General features: G+C 44.8%; 1 protein-coding gene across 2 annotated transcripts in view; it reads left to right on the top strand.

Annotated features, from left to right (window-relative positions):
- ATP8A2 (ATPase phospholipid transporting 8A2) overlaps positions 1–16021 on the top strand; it is a 693068-nt gene that overhangs the window by 91718 nt on the left and 585329 nt on the right. The window contains exons 1-2 of one of the 2 annotated variants that reach the window (XM_030813213.1): positions 12173–12397; positions 12534–12678. In XM_030813213.1, the coding sequence (XP_030669073.1) occupies positions 12578–12678 (101 nt within the window). In that variant the 5' untranslated portion in view covers positions 12173–12397; positions 12534–12577. Of the gene's footprint in view, positions 1–12172; positions 12398–12533; positions 12679–16021 lie in introns of those variants that run through there. The other variant, XM_030813212.1, reaches the window with a different exon arrangement.

The raw sequence follows: 16021 nt of genomic DNA, 5'->3' as shown, positions 1-16021 counted from the left end.
CTGAGAAATGTGCTTTCTGGAATTACTGTCTGCCCCACCTGTGCCTGGGGGCCCCATGCATAGAGGAGAGGGATCTAACCCAACCCGAGGGTGTGCGACGGGGGAAGACATCTCAGAGGAGAGAAAGCCTGGGCTGTGTCTTAAGGGGTGAGTAGTAGGCAGGCAGAGAACCGGAGGATAGGAAGGAAGTCCAGGTGAAAGGAAACACCCCACATACGAAGCCGTCTTAGTTATTTCCGCATGGGTCAGTTTCCTCTCCAGACTACAAGTGCTTTGAAGGCAGGGAGAGGGTTTTTTAACTTCTGCATTATGCACACAGAATGCCCAGAATTTATGGTGACGGAATGACTTATTGTCTGCTTTAGCCTTTTTGCCTGCCTCCTTGACTTACTGAATTCTTATACCTGTTCCTATCTTAAACAGGGGTGTCCAATCTTTTGGCTTCCCTGGGCCACATTGGAAGGAGAAGGACCGTCTTGGGCCACCCATAAAATACACTAATGCTAACGGTAGCTGATGAGCTAAAAAAAGAAAACAATCCCCCAAAAACTCATCATGTTTTAAGAAAGTTTACAAATTTGTGTTGGGCCACGTTCAAAGCCGTTCTGGGCTGCATGTGGCTTGTGGGCCACGAGTTGGACAAGCTTGCTCTAGAATACGTTAATCTTTAGTATTTGGGACTTGGCTTTTGCTGGCTGAAGCACCCAGTACCATCACTGCTACCACCACTAAAGCCTGTGAGTCTGGAATGGCTATTGGGATTTCTTTTTAATGCATAGACTCTAAGAGTATACTTTTATTTTTAACCACCCCACAAAACCTAATAAAAATAAAAGATTCAGTTAGTCAACAGATATTTTATTGTCTATTTCAGGAAACTCTTTGAAATGCCACCTTCATTTATATAAAGGTCAGATAGATGATTTATGTAGGTAAAAGGTCATATCGATGATCATATAGATAAGGGTCATATTAATGATTCTTATAGTAACAAACAAAAAAAAATGCACCTGTGGACATTGAGCTGGTTGCTTAATTACTCCTTGCCCCATTTTTATTATCTCTAAAAAATTATCTCTAAAAATAAGCATGCTCCTCATATGATTGTTATGAGGATTGGATGGATTTACACATACAGAATGCTTAGAACAGTGGTAGGCTCAACAATAGTTGTGCTTTTTATCACACTTGTCTATGGCACCTTAGTGACATGGCAAAGACAACAAATCGACCTGGCAACCCTGAGTCGGTTGTGGAGGCCTTGGATTCAGATGATTGCATATGCATCTCTTTGGCAGTGCTCTTGCTTTTTAAAGATTTTCTCACATTTTAAACTTTCTCACTTCTGTGTCTGAGAAGAAAACGTGATATACAAAATGTCAACTCAACAAGAGAGTCGGGAAAAGCCATCCTACTGGGGAAGTCTATTTTGTGTCAGTGGAGTTGGGACAAAGGTGAATGAGCTGGCCTCCGTAGAGACTTGCTCAAATCTGACTGCATGTATTTAGTGGGTTAAGACTGCTGATGGAAGTAGAGCATTGGGTTCATATGACCAGTGATTGTAAGCAAACAGGACAGGCTGATTGGCATGAGAAACTGGGGCGATAGTTGAAGCAAATGAATATGTTTTTCTCTTGTACTTGACTGCTGACTTCCATCTGCTTGGAGCCTCCACCTCCCCAAGAAAGATTAGAAGGAATGTCAAGAGAAACATCAAGACGTTTTCATCGTATGTCTTTCAAAAATAGCAGGATTAGGCAAGCCAGCCTTTTGTTTACGAGGAGACTTTGTAGACTAATTCTTCTTTGTAATACATACAAAACTTAATTGTATATATTAGTCTGCATTATATAGTTATATTATAAACATCTCATACTTACAAGAGTTGGATGGCTTGACTCTCAACATTTTCCACATTAAAGAAGAGATACCTGAGCAGGGTTTTTGTTTTTGAGATGAGGGTCTTGCTATGTTGCCCATGCTGGCCTTAAACTCTTGGGCTCAAGCAATCCTCCCGCCTCAGCCTCCTGAGTAGCTGGAATTTACAGGTGCACTCATCATGCCCTGCAGAAACCGCATGTGCTGGGGCGCACCTGCAATTCCAGCCACTGTACTTTTAAGGAGTGTTTGGAATCCAGAAGGATGGCGTGAGGGAAGTGCATTAAAACACTTGCCTGTTTTTGATTTTCACAAGGTGGAATGGAAGGTGGGAGGAGGAAAGAAGGCAATGTAATGAGATACACCTTGATGTTTCTCTCCCTGGGGAAAGTTTTCCCAGTCGGAGAGATGAGGTGTGTGGAATAAGTGAGGATAATACTGAGGAGCAACAGGGAGGTCCCGTTTTCTTGAACTGCCCACTTGTGCTTCCCATGTGGTCTGGGAGCTGATCTGAAAGCTCCTGGGGCCTCTCTGGGGCCTGGCTTCGCAGGGTTGTGGAATGAGGCTGACAGAAGGTGGCTGAGAGAGCACAGAAGATGCTGTAGTCTCTGCAGAGGGAGCCCAGGTGAGGCAGAGCCATCTAGGGAACACAGATGCCCTTTGACAAAGCCAAGCCAGACCAGTCACAGACATAACCCAAATGCCAGCAAGGAGACCAGGGATGTCATTCTTCAGACCAGAGGAGGCAGAAGGCATTTGTGTGTAAGGATCCCAACTATTCCCCATGGCCCCATTTCTACCCTCCATGGATCCAGCACCATTTTCAAGAGAGAAGCCAGAGGAGGATTAAGTGATTTGGGAGCTAAAGCGTCCTTATGCAAGGAAGAGTGAATACCACTTACTTAAACTTTTCACATTGGACTGAGCTACAAACAAAACTGGACATTTCCATTTTTTCCCAGCTATCTATACAGGATGATGCCTTAGGAGGTGGGTCAGATTAGTTGCAGACTAAATTTAAAGAATTGCATTTTTCTCTGTCCACTTAAGACAGAATGTGAAATTTTGTGTTCACTTGATTCACTCGTCAAACATGTTTACTGAATGCCTTCTGCATCCCATTTCCTGGGGATGCAGAGGTGATGAAGATGAGCATGGGCCCTGCCCTCCTGGAGCTCCTAGAGAATGTTGGAAGAAAGAAAATGAACACACACATTTTATGGAATGGTATGTGCCATGCAAGAAATATTGTGTGGTGTTAGGGAATAAGTGAGAAGGGGAATACTGTAGCTAGGGCGTGGTCACAAAGTGCTTCTGTGGGGAAGTGACATTTAAGCTGATGCCTGAGTGACGGGAAGAAGTTAGTTAGCAAAGACTAGGGAATGACATTCTAGGTGAAGGAAAAGCAAGTACCAGGTCTCTGGAGAAGGAACAGAGCTGATGTCTTGAGGAAAGAAGGTCATCATGGGTGGGGTTCAGGAGCAGCAGGAGAGGGGTCACTGATGTCGCTGGGGAGGTGGGCTGGCTATGGGGTTGGTTGCAGTGAAGCCATGTGCCTTTGGCCAAGCTGTGTGGGTCTTCAAAATGCTTAGGACAAGTCTGGATGCAGTGGCTCACGCCTGTAATCCTAGCACTTTGGGAGGCCGAGGTGGGCAGATCACCTGAGGTCAGGAGTTCAAGACCAGCCTGGCCAATATGGTGAAACTCCATCTCTACAAAAATACAAAAATTAGCCGGGCATGATGGTGGGTGCCTATAATCCCAGCTACTTGGGAGGCTGAGGTGGGAGAATTGCTTGAATCTGGGAGGCAGAGGTTGCAGTGAGCCAAGATTGCGCCATTGCACTCCAGCCTGGGCAACAGGGCGAGACTCCGTCTCAAACAAACAAAAACAAACAAAAAAACAAACAAAATATGCTTAGGACAGGCAAACCACAACTTCAAAGGAAGTCGCACCTCTCCTAGATTAGCTGTTCAAAGATGGTGTTCATGCATATTGAATCAGCAATGAGATTTTAAAGCTGGTGTCCCTAACTTGGGCCAGTGTTGGGGTCCTAGGAGCAGTGGAGAATGTCTATCCTAGCAACAGAGGAAGTTGCTAAGGAGAAGTAACTGGACTTGTATTTTTAAACCTTGGCCAGTCCAACCATATGAAAAATTACTCTGAGTTGAGTGTTTGAAACATGGCTTTTCTTTTTTTTGTTGTTCTTTTTGGTTTTAGATATGAAATACATTTCCTTAAAAGCACATTTGTCTTCATTTAATTTACAGGATAAATTTAATACATCTAAGGTATAAAATGGGTTTCGAGGAACAGAAGCCCAGTGTATATTGCTGTACTTATTGGAAACGAGTCTTCAAATTACAGTGGCTCAACTTTCACCCACTGTGCTGGAGCCAACTAGGTTGTAAATAAAGTATCACCAGCATGTGTCCCTGCTCACGTGCAATTACACCTGCAATGCTCTGCTCTTTCTCTGCACAGCCAAATCATAATCATTCTTATAAGCCTACTTCAAATGGCTTCCTGAATGAAATCGCCCTGTTTCTTTGGCCCCCCATTGAGACTGGCAGCCATCTTTGTGCTTTGAATTTCCACATTTCTTGCTCTCTGTTGCTGTAAAAATGGAAGCTTATGTCCCTCTCCCTACCCACTACTTCACAAAATGCCTTCTATCTAGGAGGTGCTCAATAACTGAATGCATTCCACACCCAACAATATTTTAAATCATAAAGAATCCATGGCCTGTTACTTCTCTTTTCATCTTCTCTGATCTGAAAAAAAGAAAGAAACCAACAAGTATTTGCAGTAATAAGAAATCCTGACCCATCAGTGTCGCTTTCCCTTCGTGTTTATTTCTTTTGAATTCTTGGGTAGAAGTGGATTGCAAATGCTATATTTGGAGAGGTGCGGTTTGTGCAAAGGAGGGTCTTGAAAAGGCCTTCGAAATGTGTCTGCCAAGGCTAAAATAATCACATTTTGCATTTGCACAGCATTTTCACTGTGTCTGTTTGATTAGGAGAAATAATCAGCCCAGTGCTTCCCCAGTGGCTGAACTGCATTTGATGTGCCTGTGTTCTGAAGGATTATAAAACATCTTTGTAAATATGGGGTAAAGGCCATAGTTGAACTTGAAACTCTTTTGAGGAGCGGAATGTATGTGTACATGCATGCACACCTGCCTCATGTTATGAAGGCTTTGCAATGACTGCACTCTTTTCCTAGAGATTTTTCTGGGGGCAAAGAGAAAACTACCTTTACATACTTTTCAAGTACCTAAAACATTAGAAAAAAGACATAACCAACTTCTTAACTCATGTAATAACAGTTTGAATACCTATGTTTACCAGGAAATTTCAGCTAATAGAAATTTAAGTGATTATTTCCTTGAGATGGGAGTTGGGATATAATCAGGCTGTGAACTGCAAAAGAACTTCGTTTACATAAGGACTCAGCAAACCATGGCCTGTAAAGTAAGACTGGGTTTTACGTTTTTAAAGATGTGTGAGGAAGAACAAGAAGGAGGAGGAGGAGGAGAAGAAGAAGAAGAAGAGGAAGAAGAAGAAGAAGAGGAGGAGGAGGAGGAGGAGGAGGGGAAGGAAGAAGGAGACTATGAGACAGAGACCATATGTGGCCCACAAAGCCTAAAATATTCACCAACTGACACTTTACAGAAAAATTTGCCAACCCTTGATTTATGGCCAACCCTTGATTTATGTAATCAATTTCTATTTTGCAGATGAAGAAACCAAGGCTCAGATGATAGCCTGCTTACCTAAGCTCACAAGAAGCAGCCTGTTCTATTAAAGGAGAATCGGATTCAAGTTTCTGCAGATCTGGCTTCTAATCATATCTTTCATTTGAGCTAATATGGTTTTGTGACTGATAATAAGGTTTCCCTTTTGGCTCTATCGTTCTAGAGTTCACAGAGAAATGTGTGCAATGCAGTTCTAACACCAACTACCTGGAGTGAGGTCAGACTTTACAGGTTAAGGGCATAGTCCTCTAGAAGATTGTCCATGCTTCAATGATCAGCTGCAGGCTGTGGGGTTCCCAGACCACCTGCACATCTGACCAACTGGCTACACATTCAAGGGTTCCTACTACTCCTCAAAGAACTCAGAAAAAATGCTACATTTATGGTTACAGTTTTATTGCAAAGGACACAAGTCAGGACCAGCCAATTGGAGACACAGAGGTTGAGATCTGGGAGAGTCCTGAACATGAAACTTCTGTGTCTTCAAGATGTGTCACTTCCTGGCATATTGATGTGAATCACCAACCTGGGAGCCTCCCCTGAGTTTCAGTGTCCACAAGTTTTTATTGGGGTTTCATTATGTAGGCATTATTAATTGGATTATTGGTCACATGAATTCAACCTCCATCCCCCTTTCCCCTCCCCAGAGGTTGGAAGATCAGGCTGAATCACCCAGCTGAAACCCCCAACCCTCTAACCACATGATTGGCCTTTCTGGGATGGCTGGACCCCGTTCTTAAACCATCTAGCAACCCACCATGAGTCATCATCTTAGCAGGAACTCAGGTGTGCACAGAGGGGCCCACCATGAATAGCAAAGATGCTCCTATCACTGCAAAATTCCAGGGATTTAGAGGCTCCCTTACAGGAACTGAAGACAAAGACCAGACATTATTGCACAACAGTGTCCAAGCAGGGTCTGACTCCACCTTGACTTTTCATTCTGTGCGTAAGGAGCACAGTTACAGACTGACTGATGTGGGACGGCCTGTGTGACTGGCATTGGGAGGAAGACGAGGGTGGCCTGTGTGACTGGCATTGGGAGGAAGACGAGGGTGGCCTGTGTGACTGGCATTGGGAGGATGATGAGGGTGGCCTGTGTGGCTGGTGTAGGAAGGAAGATGAAGGTATTTCTTTCCGAAGTTGTTTTTTTTTTTTAATTTTTTTATTTTTGGAGATAATGAAACCTCTTTGCCAGGGAAATGGACTAGATGTGTCTCAAGCATCTTTTGGATTTTTAAACATTTCGAATTAAGTTAGGGTGAAAATACTGCAGTTTGGAGTGAAGGATTTTGTTTCTGTGTTACTTAAGGCAATGAAACAGTAATAATTTGCCCTTATGTTAACTCTTCTTTTGTGTTTAATCCCTTATTTGAAGTTCTTAACTCCCTGACCTATTTAGTTTATGCTTTTATTTATGTATGTTACATAAACTAATACATACATATTATAATATTTAATATATTGGAACAAATTTCAAAAACCTGTCAGCATTTTTCATTTTCTTCCCCAAAACCATCTCCATGGAATTTGTTTATGTAATGGATAGAAATTAGGTGTTGTCCTCACTTTTACCTGCTCCCCTGACAATGTGAGGTCCATCATTGTCCTTGCTTCCTCAGCAGTGACTTCCACATTCTTATTGCCACACACACATTCCAAGTGAGTGAAACGATGAGGAATTTGAGTCATTCAGTAAAATGAAAAACATGACCAATCATGTGGTTAGAGGGTTGAAAATATGAAAATATACATTTTGTACAATGAAGTGAACAAAGTGCATGGAGGAGACATCAACCAGAGAGCTAGAGCTGGCAGAAGGTGAGCTGCTGAGTGAGTGTCCCTCCCCTTCCATCCCCTCATGCTTCTGTGGGTCACTGGTGTATCTACTGTAACTGATCTGCTCTCCTCTGCCCTTCCCTGTTCTTCACCTGTCCTCTTATTGCTGGTCTCTGGTGGGCATTCTCCACCATCTCTCTTGATTTCCTAACATTCTGTTCTTTCTCCAACCCCAGGCAGAAACTCTGAAGGCAGGAGGAGGAGGACAGGGGTGCTTATCTCATTAGTCTTGCACTTCCCACCCACTTTGGGGCTTCATCAAAACCTACTGGCCCAGATGTTGCTGTGAAGACTTTCCTCTGCCAGATTCAGCCTCCTGGGTCTGGGTTGTAGCATTTAACAGCATCTGTGCTAGATTATCTAAAATCCTGGACACCTGGTGGTGATCTACAGGTGAATAGGAATTTGTCCCTCCTCTTTAACCCTTCTTGCTTTTCCATCTTATAGGGAAAAACAGGTTCTCTGCATACTGCTTTACCATACTAGTTAAGATATGTGGTTATGAGAAGTTTATAGAATGATCCAGTGCTGGCTCATGGAACCCAAACCCCCTAATGCAGCTGGGATCTCGGAGAGGACTGGACCTAGGACCCAAAAAACTGCTGCTTCATCTCTATCTAAAAAAAAAAAAATCCTTTCTCTGCCTCCTGGTCCACTCAGAGGGTAGAAGATGGCCATCTAGAGACCTGGTGTGTATATGTTAATAGGTCAGCCACATGCAGAAATGGTTCCTACTAGTTCCCATGTCAAAGTTCCCAGAAGAGAGACCCTTGGTGGCCCAATTTAGACCAAGTAACCATCCCTGGTCCAAAGAGCTGTAACAAGTAGATGGGATTGCATGATATGACCCAGCTGATGGGCTCCCTGGCTTGTATGAGGAAAGAGGTCTGATTCAAGGAAGACAGAGAAGGGAGCAGCTGGTTCAGCGGCTGGGTAGGTACCTTTAAAAGGCACCTACTACATTAGCCTCTTATGTATTCATTTGACATATTCTTTCAGACTGTCTACTGTGTGCTAGGCATGATCCAGGGCACTCTATCCGCGGATAGAGCTGTGAAAAAGATGAAGTCTCTGTCCTCATGGCCTTGACCTTCCACTGTCTTGTCTGCATTTCCACTTTGCAGGGTGGGGACAAATTTAGTGCTTTTCTCTTTGCTTACTCTTGTTCTCTCAGTTCTTTCCCTTCCCTTTGGTTTCCTTCTCAACTAATAGATATTTATTGAACTCCCACTCTCTGCTGACACAGCACCTGTTTAAATGGTGGAGGTGTAAGCATATACTCATTTTATGTGGTAGTATTTGCAAAATGCATTAACTCAGAATTATCTCATGAAACCTTAGTCATAATGTGCTTTGCTGTAGATGGTATAATGTTTCCTTAGGCAATATGTTTTCCACATATTTTTTTTTTTGAAAATATTTTTTTTTCTAATACAGGGTTAGGTTGAGATGAGGCCACTGAGGTAGAAAAAATTTATCTGAATCTTAGGGACAAGTGCGGGGTGGTGTAACTGTTTCTACCTAGGAAAAAATCCCAAGGTTTTCCCTGTTGTGGTACAGAAAGCTGTGTTGGCCTGAAGCATGCTAGGTAGGTAATTAGAAGATATTATTCCACTTCATTCTGTCATCACTATTTACTCGTGTCAATAATTTTTTTCACTACAATATTTGTTATCCAACATCTACATTCTTGTTTGGAAAAGTTATTGTTCCTGTTATTATTTCTATCAGTGATTTTTTTTTGCCCCAGTCTTCTTCAAAGCTCAGTGGTCTCGTGTTTCTTCCTTTTCTGATGCACACATTTAAACCTTACCTCCCCAGAAATCTTGCAGAGTTTTCTTTCTTTCTTTTTTTTTTTTTTTGGTAGAGATGAGGTCTTGCTATGTTGCCTAGGCTGGACTCGAACTCCTGGGCTCAAGGCCTCCTCCCAACTTGGCCTCCCAAAGTGTTGGGATTACAGGCATAAGCCACCGTGCCCAGCTCAGGGTTTTCTTTTGAGATGTTTCTCATGTCCATCCTTTTATCCCAACCTCCATTTAATTCATGCTTTTATCATCTTGCTTCTAGATTGTAGAATTAATTTCCTACTTGGTCCCCTTATCTAAAAATTCTCCTCTCCTGCTGTTCCCCCTTTGCCATCACTGCCAGATGCTCTTCTCTCCTGCTCAGAAACTTCCTGTGGCCTCCTGTAACCTTCAGGATGAAGTTCAAGCTTCTTTGCTTGGCATTGAGTCATCCACAGTCTGGCCACAGGCTATTTTTTTGGTGAACTTTTTTTCTACTTTTTCCCAATTTGGACCCTCAGGGTTGATCTGTTTTTTTAGTTGGCCCCGATACAATTTTGTCTGCTTGGGCCTTTGCTTAGGCTCTTTTTGCCCTTGCCCACAATGCCCTTCCCTTCCCTACAATGCCCTTCCCTTTCCTAATCCACACCTCACCCACATTGCCAGGCTCTTCTGTCTGTACTCAGAATCTATTGACCACCTGCCCTCCCAGCACAAAGAGGCTGCTGACCTCTGAGTCTCCTTAGCACCTTTGGGCCCACTCTTAGTCACACACTGGTAAGTAACCATGGTTACACCTTCATGTCTTAATTGAGGGAACATTTTCAAGGGCAGGAACCTGATCTTTTGTTTTTGTGTTCTCAGCGGCATCTAACAAGTGATCCTGACAGGGTGCTCATCAGCATCACTTAGTGAGCTTTAGAAACAAAACACAGTGACCACAGAATCTGAGCGGGCAGGGCCCAGGAACTAATACATTGTGAAAGCTGCATTGGTAATACTAATGCACAGGGGAACTGAGAGCCGCTAGGTGAGCAATGAACCACTTTGACCACGCACTGTTCAGTGAACCCAGCCTGTCCCTACTGTCCTGGAGCTTGGGCTCCTGGGTGCAGTGAGACAGAGCATCCATAAATAAAATCAGGTAATGATGATATCTAGGACTGCGGAGGAAGATAAGGCAGAGTAAGTGGGCAGAGAGAAAAGCAGTACTTTCATATAGGCTAGCTTCAAAAATATTCTCCATTTGTCTTACATCAGCAAATGCTCCAACACCTGGCCTTCCCTGATTGAAGTCTGGGAGCCCCAGCTGGTGGGCCAGACAGTCTGGAAGAAGGGATTCTTGCTCTCTGCTGCCGCTTGTTGATGAGTAGAGGACCAAGCAGTGTCCCATGGAGCCAGAAAGACCCCAGAGAGTGGGAGGTTGGAGGGAAGGAGGTGAGGGATCGTGTCTGAGTGAGGAATAGCCAGGGCGCTGTGGGCACACGCGAAAAGCAAGAGGAAAACTGGAGTGTGCCTGGCCTGTGACCAGGGACCTGGCTTGAGTTCCGGAGCCTGCACCCACTAGGCGTCCCCATCTAGGTGAAGGGAGAAGCCTTAGCCCACTTCAGACTTAACTGTTACTTAATATTCAGAATAATATGTCAGCTTTCAGTAAACGAGTTTACATTTCACTTGTCCCTTTCTTAGGATAAGGATTATCATCCTTCTAATCACTTTAAAAAGATGATGTAGCCAAAAGTTTCTCTTTCAAAGTGTTTCTCTATGACAGTGAAAAGTATTCTTTGTAACAGGGAAGTGAAGGTTTACCTGCGTAAGATGTCAGGTTTTTTTTTTTTTTTTTTTTTTTTTTTTTTTTTTTTTTTGAGACGGAGTCTCGCTGTCGCCCAGGCTGGAGTGCAGTGGCGTGATCTCAGCTCACTGCAGGCTTCGCCCCCCAGGGTTCACGCCATTCTCCTGCCTCAGCCTCCCGCGTAGCTGGCCCTACAGGCGCCCTCCACCTTGCCCGGCTAATTTCTTGTATTTTTAGTAGAGACGGGATTTCACCGTGTTAGCCAGGATGGTGGATGGTCTCGATCTCCTGACCTCGTGATCCACCCGCCTCGGCCTCCCAAAGTGCTGGGATTACAGGCAGGAGCCACCTTGCCCGGCCAAGATGTCAGTTTTTTAATAATGTGCAACGTCCGTTTCTTTGATAGTCGGAAAGCGTGGCAGGTATTAGAGGGCGAATGTATATTTAAGAAAAACAAGATAAGGCTTCATCTGTAGAGTATTAATTTTTCTGTGATCCTTTACCTCAGACGCCTCTCCTCTGAAGGTCACTTCTCAAGCTGGGCAGCCCCTTCTAACAAGGGATGCTGCCTTGGAGTTGGAGATGAGGTTAAGATCTACATGCGTGTACCAGTTTCAGTAATAACTGGATCCTTCTCTAGGTCTAGGCTGGAAAGTCTCAAGTGAAGGTTATTGCGGGGCGGGGGTTTGGGTCCACCCAAAAAGGCTTGACCCATAGGACTGAAATCAAATCTTGAGATAGGCTGGCTTGCCACGTAACCACAGAAACAGTAATTTAAGCAATAAAATGAAAGCTCGCGCGCTGGCCCAGAGCTGGGATTGGGACAGCTATTGCACTCAGGTCTCCAGGTGCATGTAGGGAGAAGAGCAGCGGATTCCTTGCAGACAATGGTGGGAGCGAGCTCTTCACCCTGGGGTCTGGGAAGCCCATTTTTAGCGCCCAGAGTTGTGTTTTCACCATCTCCTTCTGCGGTGGCTGCTTGTAGGGCGCATTCCCGTTGCTGCTGTCTCTGTTCCTAAGGAAGATCAAAGGATCCCAGAAAACCCAGTTCCAGACCTCAGTCCCCGGGACTAGAGGGTACGCTCGGCCAGATGGCTGGGGATGCCGCTGGCCTTGGCGCCCCCGCCGTCCCCGCGCGGTCGCCCTCCCCGGCCCGGCAAGCAGCTTGGGCGTCCAGCCCGGCCCGGTCCCTGCAGGGAGGGAGCGCAGGAGCTGGGGGCGGCTCTCCCGGGGCGGCGCTCGCTCCACAAGCGCCGGGGGCCGCGCGGAGCGTGGGCGTGGGCGGGGCCGGGGGCGGGGCCGGCCGTGGCTGCGGCGGCGGCGGCGGCGTCTCCAGGGGGAGCCAAGGTACATAGGCGGCGCCCGCCTCACCCCAGCATCCTTCCCCGCCGGTGGCCGCCCGCCCGCGGCCCGCGCTCGCAGCCTCCCGCCTGGCGGTTGACTTCTTTGTGTCGTATTCTCTGCCTGCGCCCTGTCTCTGCAGGACCTGTTCGTTCTTCTTTGGGATATAAGAAGGCAGAGGATGAGATGTCCCGGGCCACGTCTGTTGGAGACCAGCTGGAGGCACCCGCCCGCACAATTTACCTCAACCAACCGCATCTCAACAAATTCCGCGACAACCAGATCAGGTAGGAGAAGGCGGCCGGCTCGCGCGGAAGGCGGTGGAGTCACAGCTAGGAAGGGGCTCGCCCTCCTGCGCGGGGCTTGGCCGCGCACCTGGCCGGCCCCCATCGGTCTCCCCCAGAGCCTTCCCCTGCCCCCTCCCCACCCCACTAGCCCGCGGTGCAGCCCCGCGCTTCCAATAGGGTCATGCGAATGCAGCCCTCACCGTCGTCTCCTGCGCATCCTTTCTGCGCCCAGCCTGCCTCTGAGCCCTGAGAAGTTTTCACTCCAATGTCACCGACAAAAATGAGATCTCTGCTCTTTTCATCCCTGGGCTTCCTTCCCGGAACCCCCTTCTAGCCTTGTTTTAAACCAGTTGATAGCCCTCTTTAGCAATTTTTAGACCATACTATGGGGGACGTGCTTCATAAGGGAATCCCACAAGTCACAAGGACTCACATTCAGTTCTCAGTGGTCCACGACAGTTGTTAAGAGGCCTTCATTTGCTGGGAAACTTTGCCCAGAGTTAGCAGAAGGATGGATAGAAGCTAGCGTTTAAATGTCCACTTTTGCTGGCCGCTATGTCACACACTCTGACTATAGCAGCTTAGTGAATCTTCATAACCTCTTGAAGCAGGCCAGGAGACTGGAATATAAAGATGCTAAATAATGTACCTATAGTCATACAGCACCTAAATGGCAGGGCTGGAAGTTGAACCCAGCCTATCTGACTACTAAGGATAAAATTTTTTTCTGCTGTGCAAAGCTAGTTCTTTAGCACGGGTGTTCGTACATTTTCAAATTTCATTAAACTTTCAGGCTTCAACAACTTTGCATCTGGGAGAGACTTCAGAGGATGTAGTTCTGTGAGCTGCTCAGAACACCATGCTTGGATGTAGAGAAGTTCAGTGATTTATCAGGTTGCACATAGATTATTGACAAACCTTAGTTCCAATCCAGTGTTCTTTTTTGCTAGACAAAAACTTTGTTGTTATATGTTTAAGTATTCCACTACTGCACTGACTTGTACAAACGACTTAGCCTGACATCTTTATTTAAAAAGGTCAGGCTGTTGGACATTATTGGGGTAGAATAATGGTGCATATTATATGGAGGTGGAATGTACACTTCTGAAAGGAGTGTTAGATTATGCAGCTTTATTTTGGGTTTTAAGAATGGAATGACAGTTGGGCATATTTTGTACTTAAAAGTGTAACTTAGAAGAATAGCTGAGTCCCCATTTCAGAATGTGTGGGCTTCGTTTAAGATACAGAGCATCAGCCACAGTGAGTTACCACTTCACAAACTCCAATCAAAAAGACAAATAACAAGTATTGGCAATGATTTAGAGAACTTGGTACCCTCACATTGCTGCTGGGGATGAAAAACGATGGAGCTGCTTTGGAAAACAGTAAAAATGATGGAGCTGCTTTGGAAAACAGTTTGGTAGTTCTTCAAAAGGTTCAATGTAAAGTTACCATATGACCTAGCCATTCTACTCCTGGGTATGTCTGCCCAAGAGAAATGAAAACCTATGTCCACACAAAAACTCGTACACATATATTTCACAGCAGCATTATTATGAATAGCCCAAAAGTGAAATAATCTAAATGTCCATCAGCTGATGAATGAATAAATAAGATGAAGTATATCCATACAGTGGAATATTATTGGGCCATAAAAAGGAATGAAATATTGACACATTCTACAACATGGATGAGGCTTGAAAGCATTATGCTGAGTGGAAGAAGCCAGTCACAAAAGGCCTCATAGTACATGATTCCATTTATATGAAGTATCCAGAAGAGGCAAATTTACAGAGTTATGAGGTAGATTAGTGGTTCCTGGGGCTGGGGAAGACAGAAAAGGTTGGGGGGAAATGGGGAATGACTGTGAATGTGGATGGGGTTTCATTTTGGGGTGATGGTTGCACAACTCTGTGAATTTACCTAAACCATTTGGAATCCTGCACTGCTCGTGTAGTTCCATTTCTTCACACCTTCTCATATGTGTTTCTATTGAATTGCTTTCAAAAAGATGATTTTCTAAAAGATATATACCATATAAGGATATGGGATTTGAAGAGCTACTTTTCTTTTTAAACTTTAGTGTGTTTTCAAGTTGTATTTTTGCTTAATTTCTATTAATTCCTTTAATTTTGTTATCCATTTGTGCATGCTTAAGGCTGGGAGAAAAAAATAGAGGCCTTTGTTTTTCTCTAAATTATTTTGTTTTAATGGAAGGTAAAGTTGTTTTTTCTGGAGATGGAGTCTTGCTCTGTCCCCCAGGCTGGAGTGCAGTGGTATGATCTTGGTTCACTGCAACCTCCGCCTCCTGGGTTCAAGTGATTCTCCTGCTTCAGCCTCCCAGGTAGCTGGGATTACAGGCGCCTGCCCAGCTAATTTTTGTATTTTTAGTAGAGACGGGGCTTCACCATGTTGGCCAGGCTGGTCTCAAACTACTGACCTCAGGCGATCCACCTGCCTCAGCCTCCCAAAGTGCTGGAATTACAGGCGTGAGCCACCATGCCCAGCTGGAAGGTAAAGATTTTTAAGAGCACTGATAATGGAGCTTCACTACCTGTTCTGTAATCAAGACTGAAAGCTGACCCAGACTGATTGTATTATTAGTCAGAGGGATTCCGAGTAGTTGCCTGCTGTGCAGTTTCATCTGTACTGTTTTGAGAGAGGCAGAGTAAGATGGGGATGTACAGTGGGTTGGTGAGGAATAAAGTAGGCAGTTACCAACTATTGTATTTAAAGCTTTATATAAGTATATAATTGAATTAGTTGAAGTATATTAAAATTCATATAATTTCTGAGTTCATGGCTTATACTGTGAGTGTAAGTTTCTGCATGCACTGGATAGGGTCTAAGAAATTAAAATGTGGTCCTTGATGTTCTTTAAAATGGCCTTTGAGTATTTGGTTCGCCTTGACTCTGTGTTTAAATAGGAATTGCTAATGGTTATCAGTGACTTGTAGTTCATTAAAAAATTGATTATAGGCCAGATACAGTGGCTAACACCTGTAATCCCAGCACTTTGGGAGGCCAAGGTGGGTGGATCACTTGAGGCCAGGAGTTTGAGACCAGCCTGGCCAACATGGCAAAACCCCATCTCTACCAAAAATACAAAAATTAGCCGGGCGTGGTGGTGCTTGCCTGCAGTCCCAGCTACTCGAGAGACTGAGGCACAAGAATCGCTTGAATCCAGGAGGCAGAGATTGCAATGAGCCCAAATCAAACCACTGCACTCTAGCCTGGGCGACAGAGCAAGACTCCGTCTCAAAAAAAAAAAAAAAAAAAATTGATTATAAAGCTTCTTAGTATTATGGTTTAAGGATTTTAGAAAACTTCAAGCCATGTTATT

This window comes from Nomascus leucogenys, chromosome 5 (assembly GCF_006542625.1).
Source record: "Nomascus leucogenys isolate Asia chromosome 5, Asia_NLE_v1, whole genome shotgun sequence".
Lineage (NCBI taxonomy): Eukaryota > Metazoa > Chordata > Mammalia > Primates > Hylobatidae > Nomascus > Nomascus leucogenys.
Note: the sequence above shows the minus strand (reverse complement) of the source record. Positions and strands in the feature narration are given on the sequence as shown.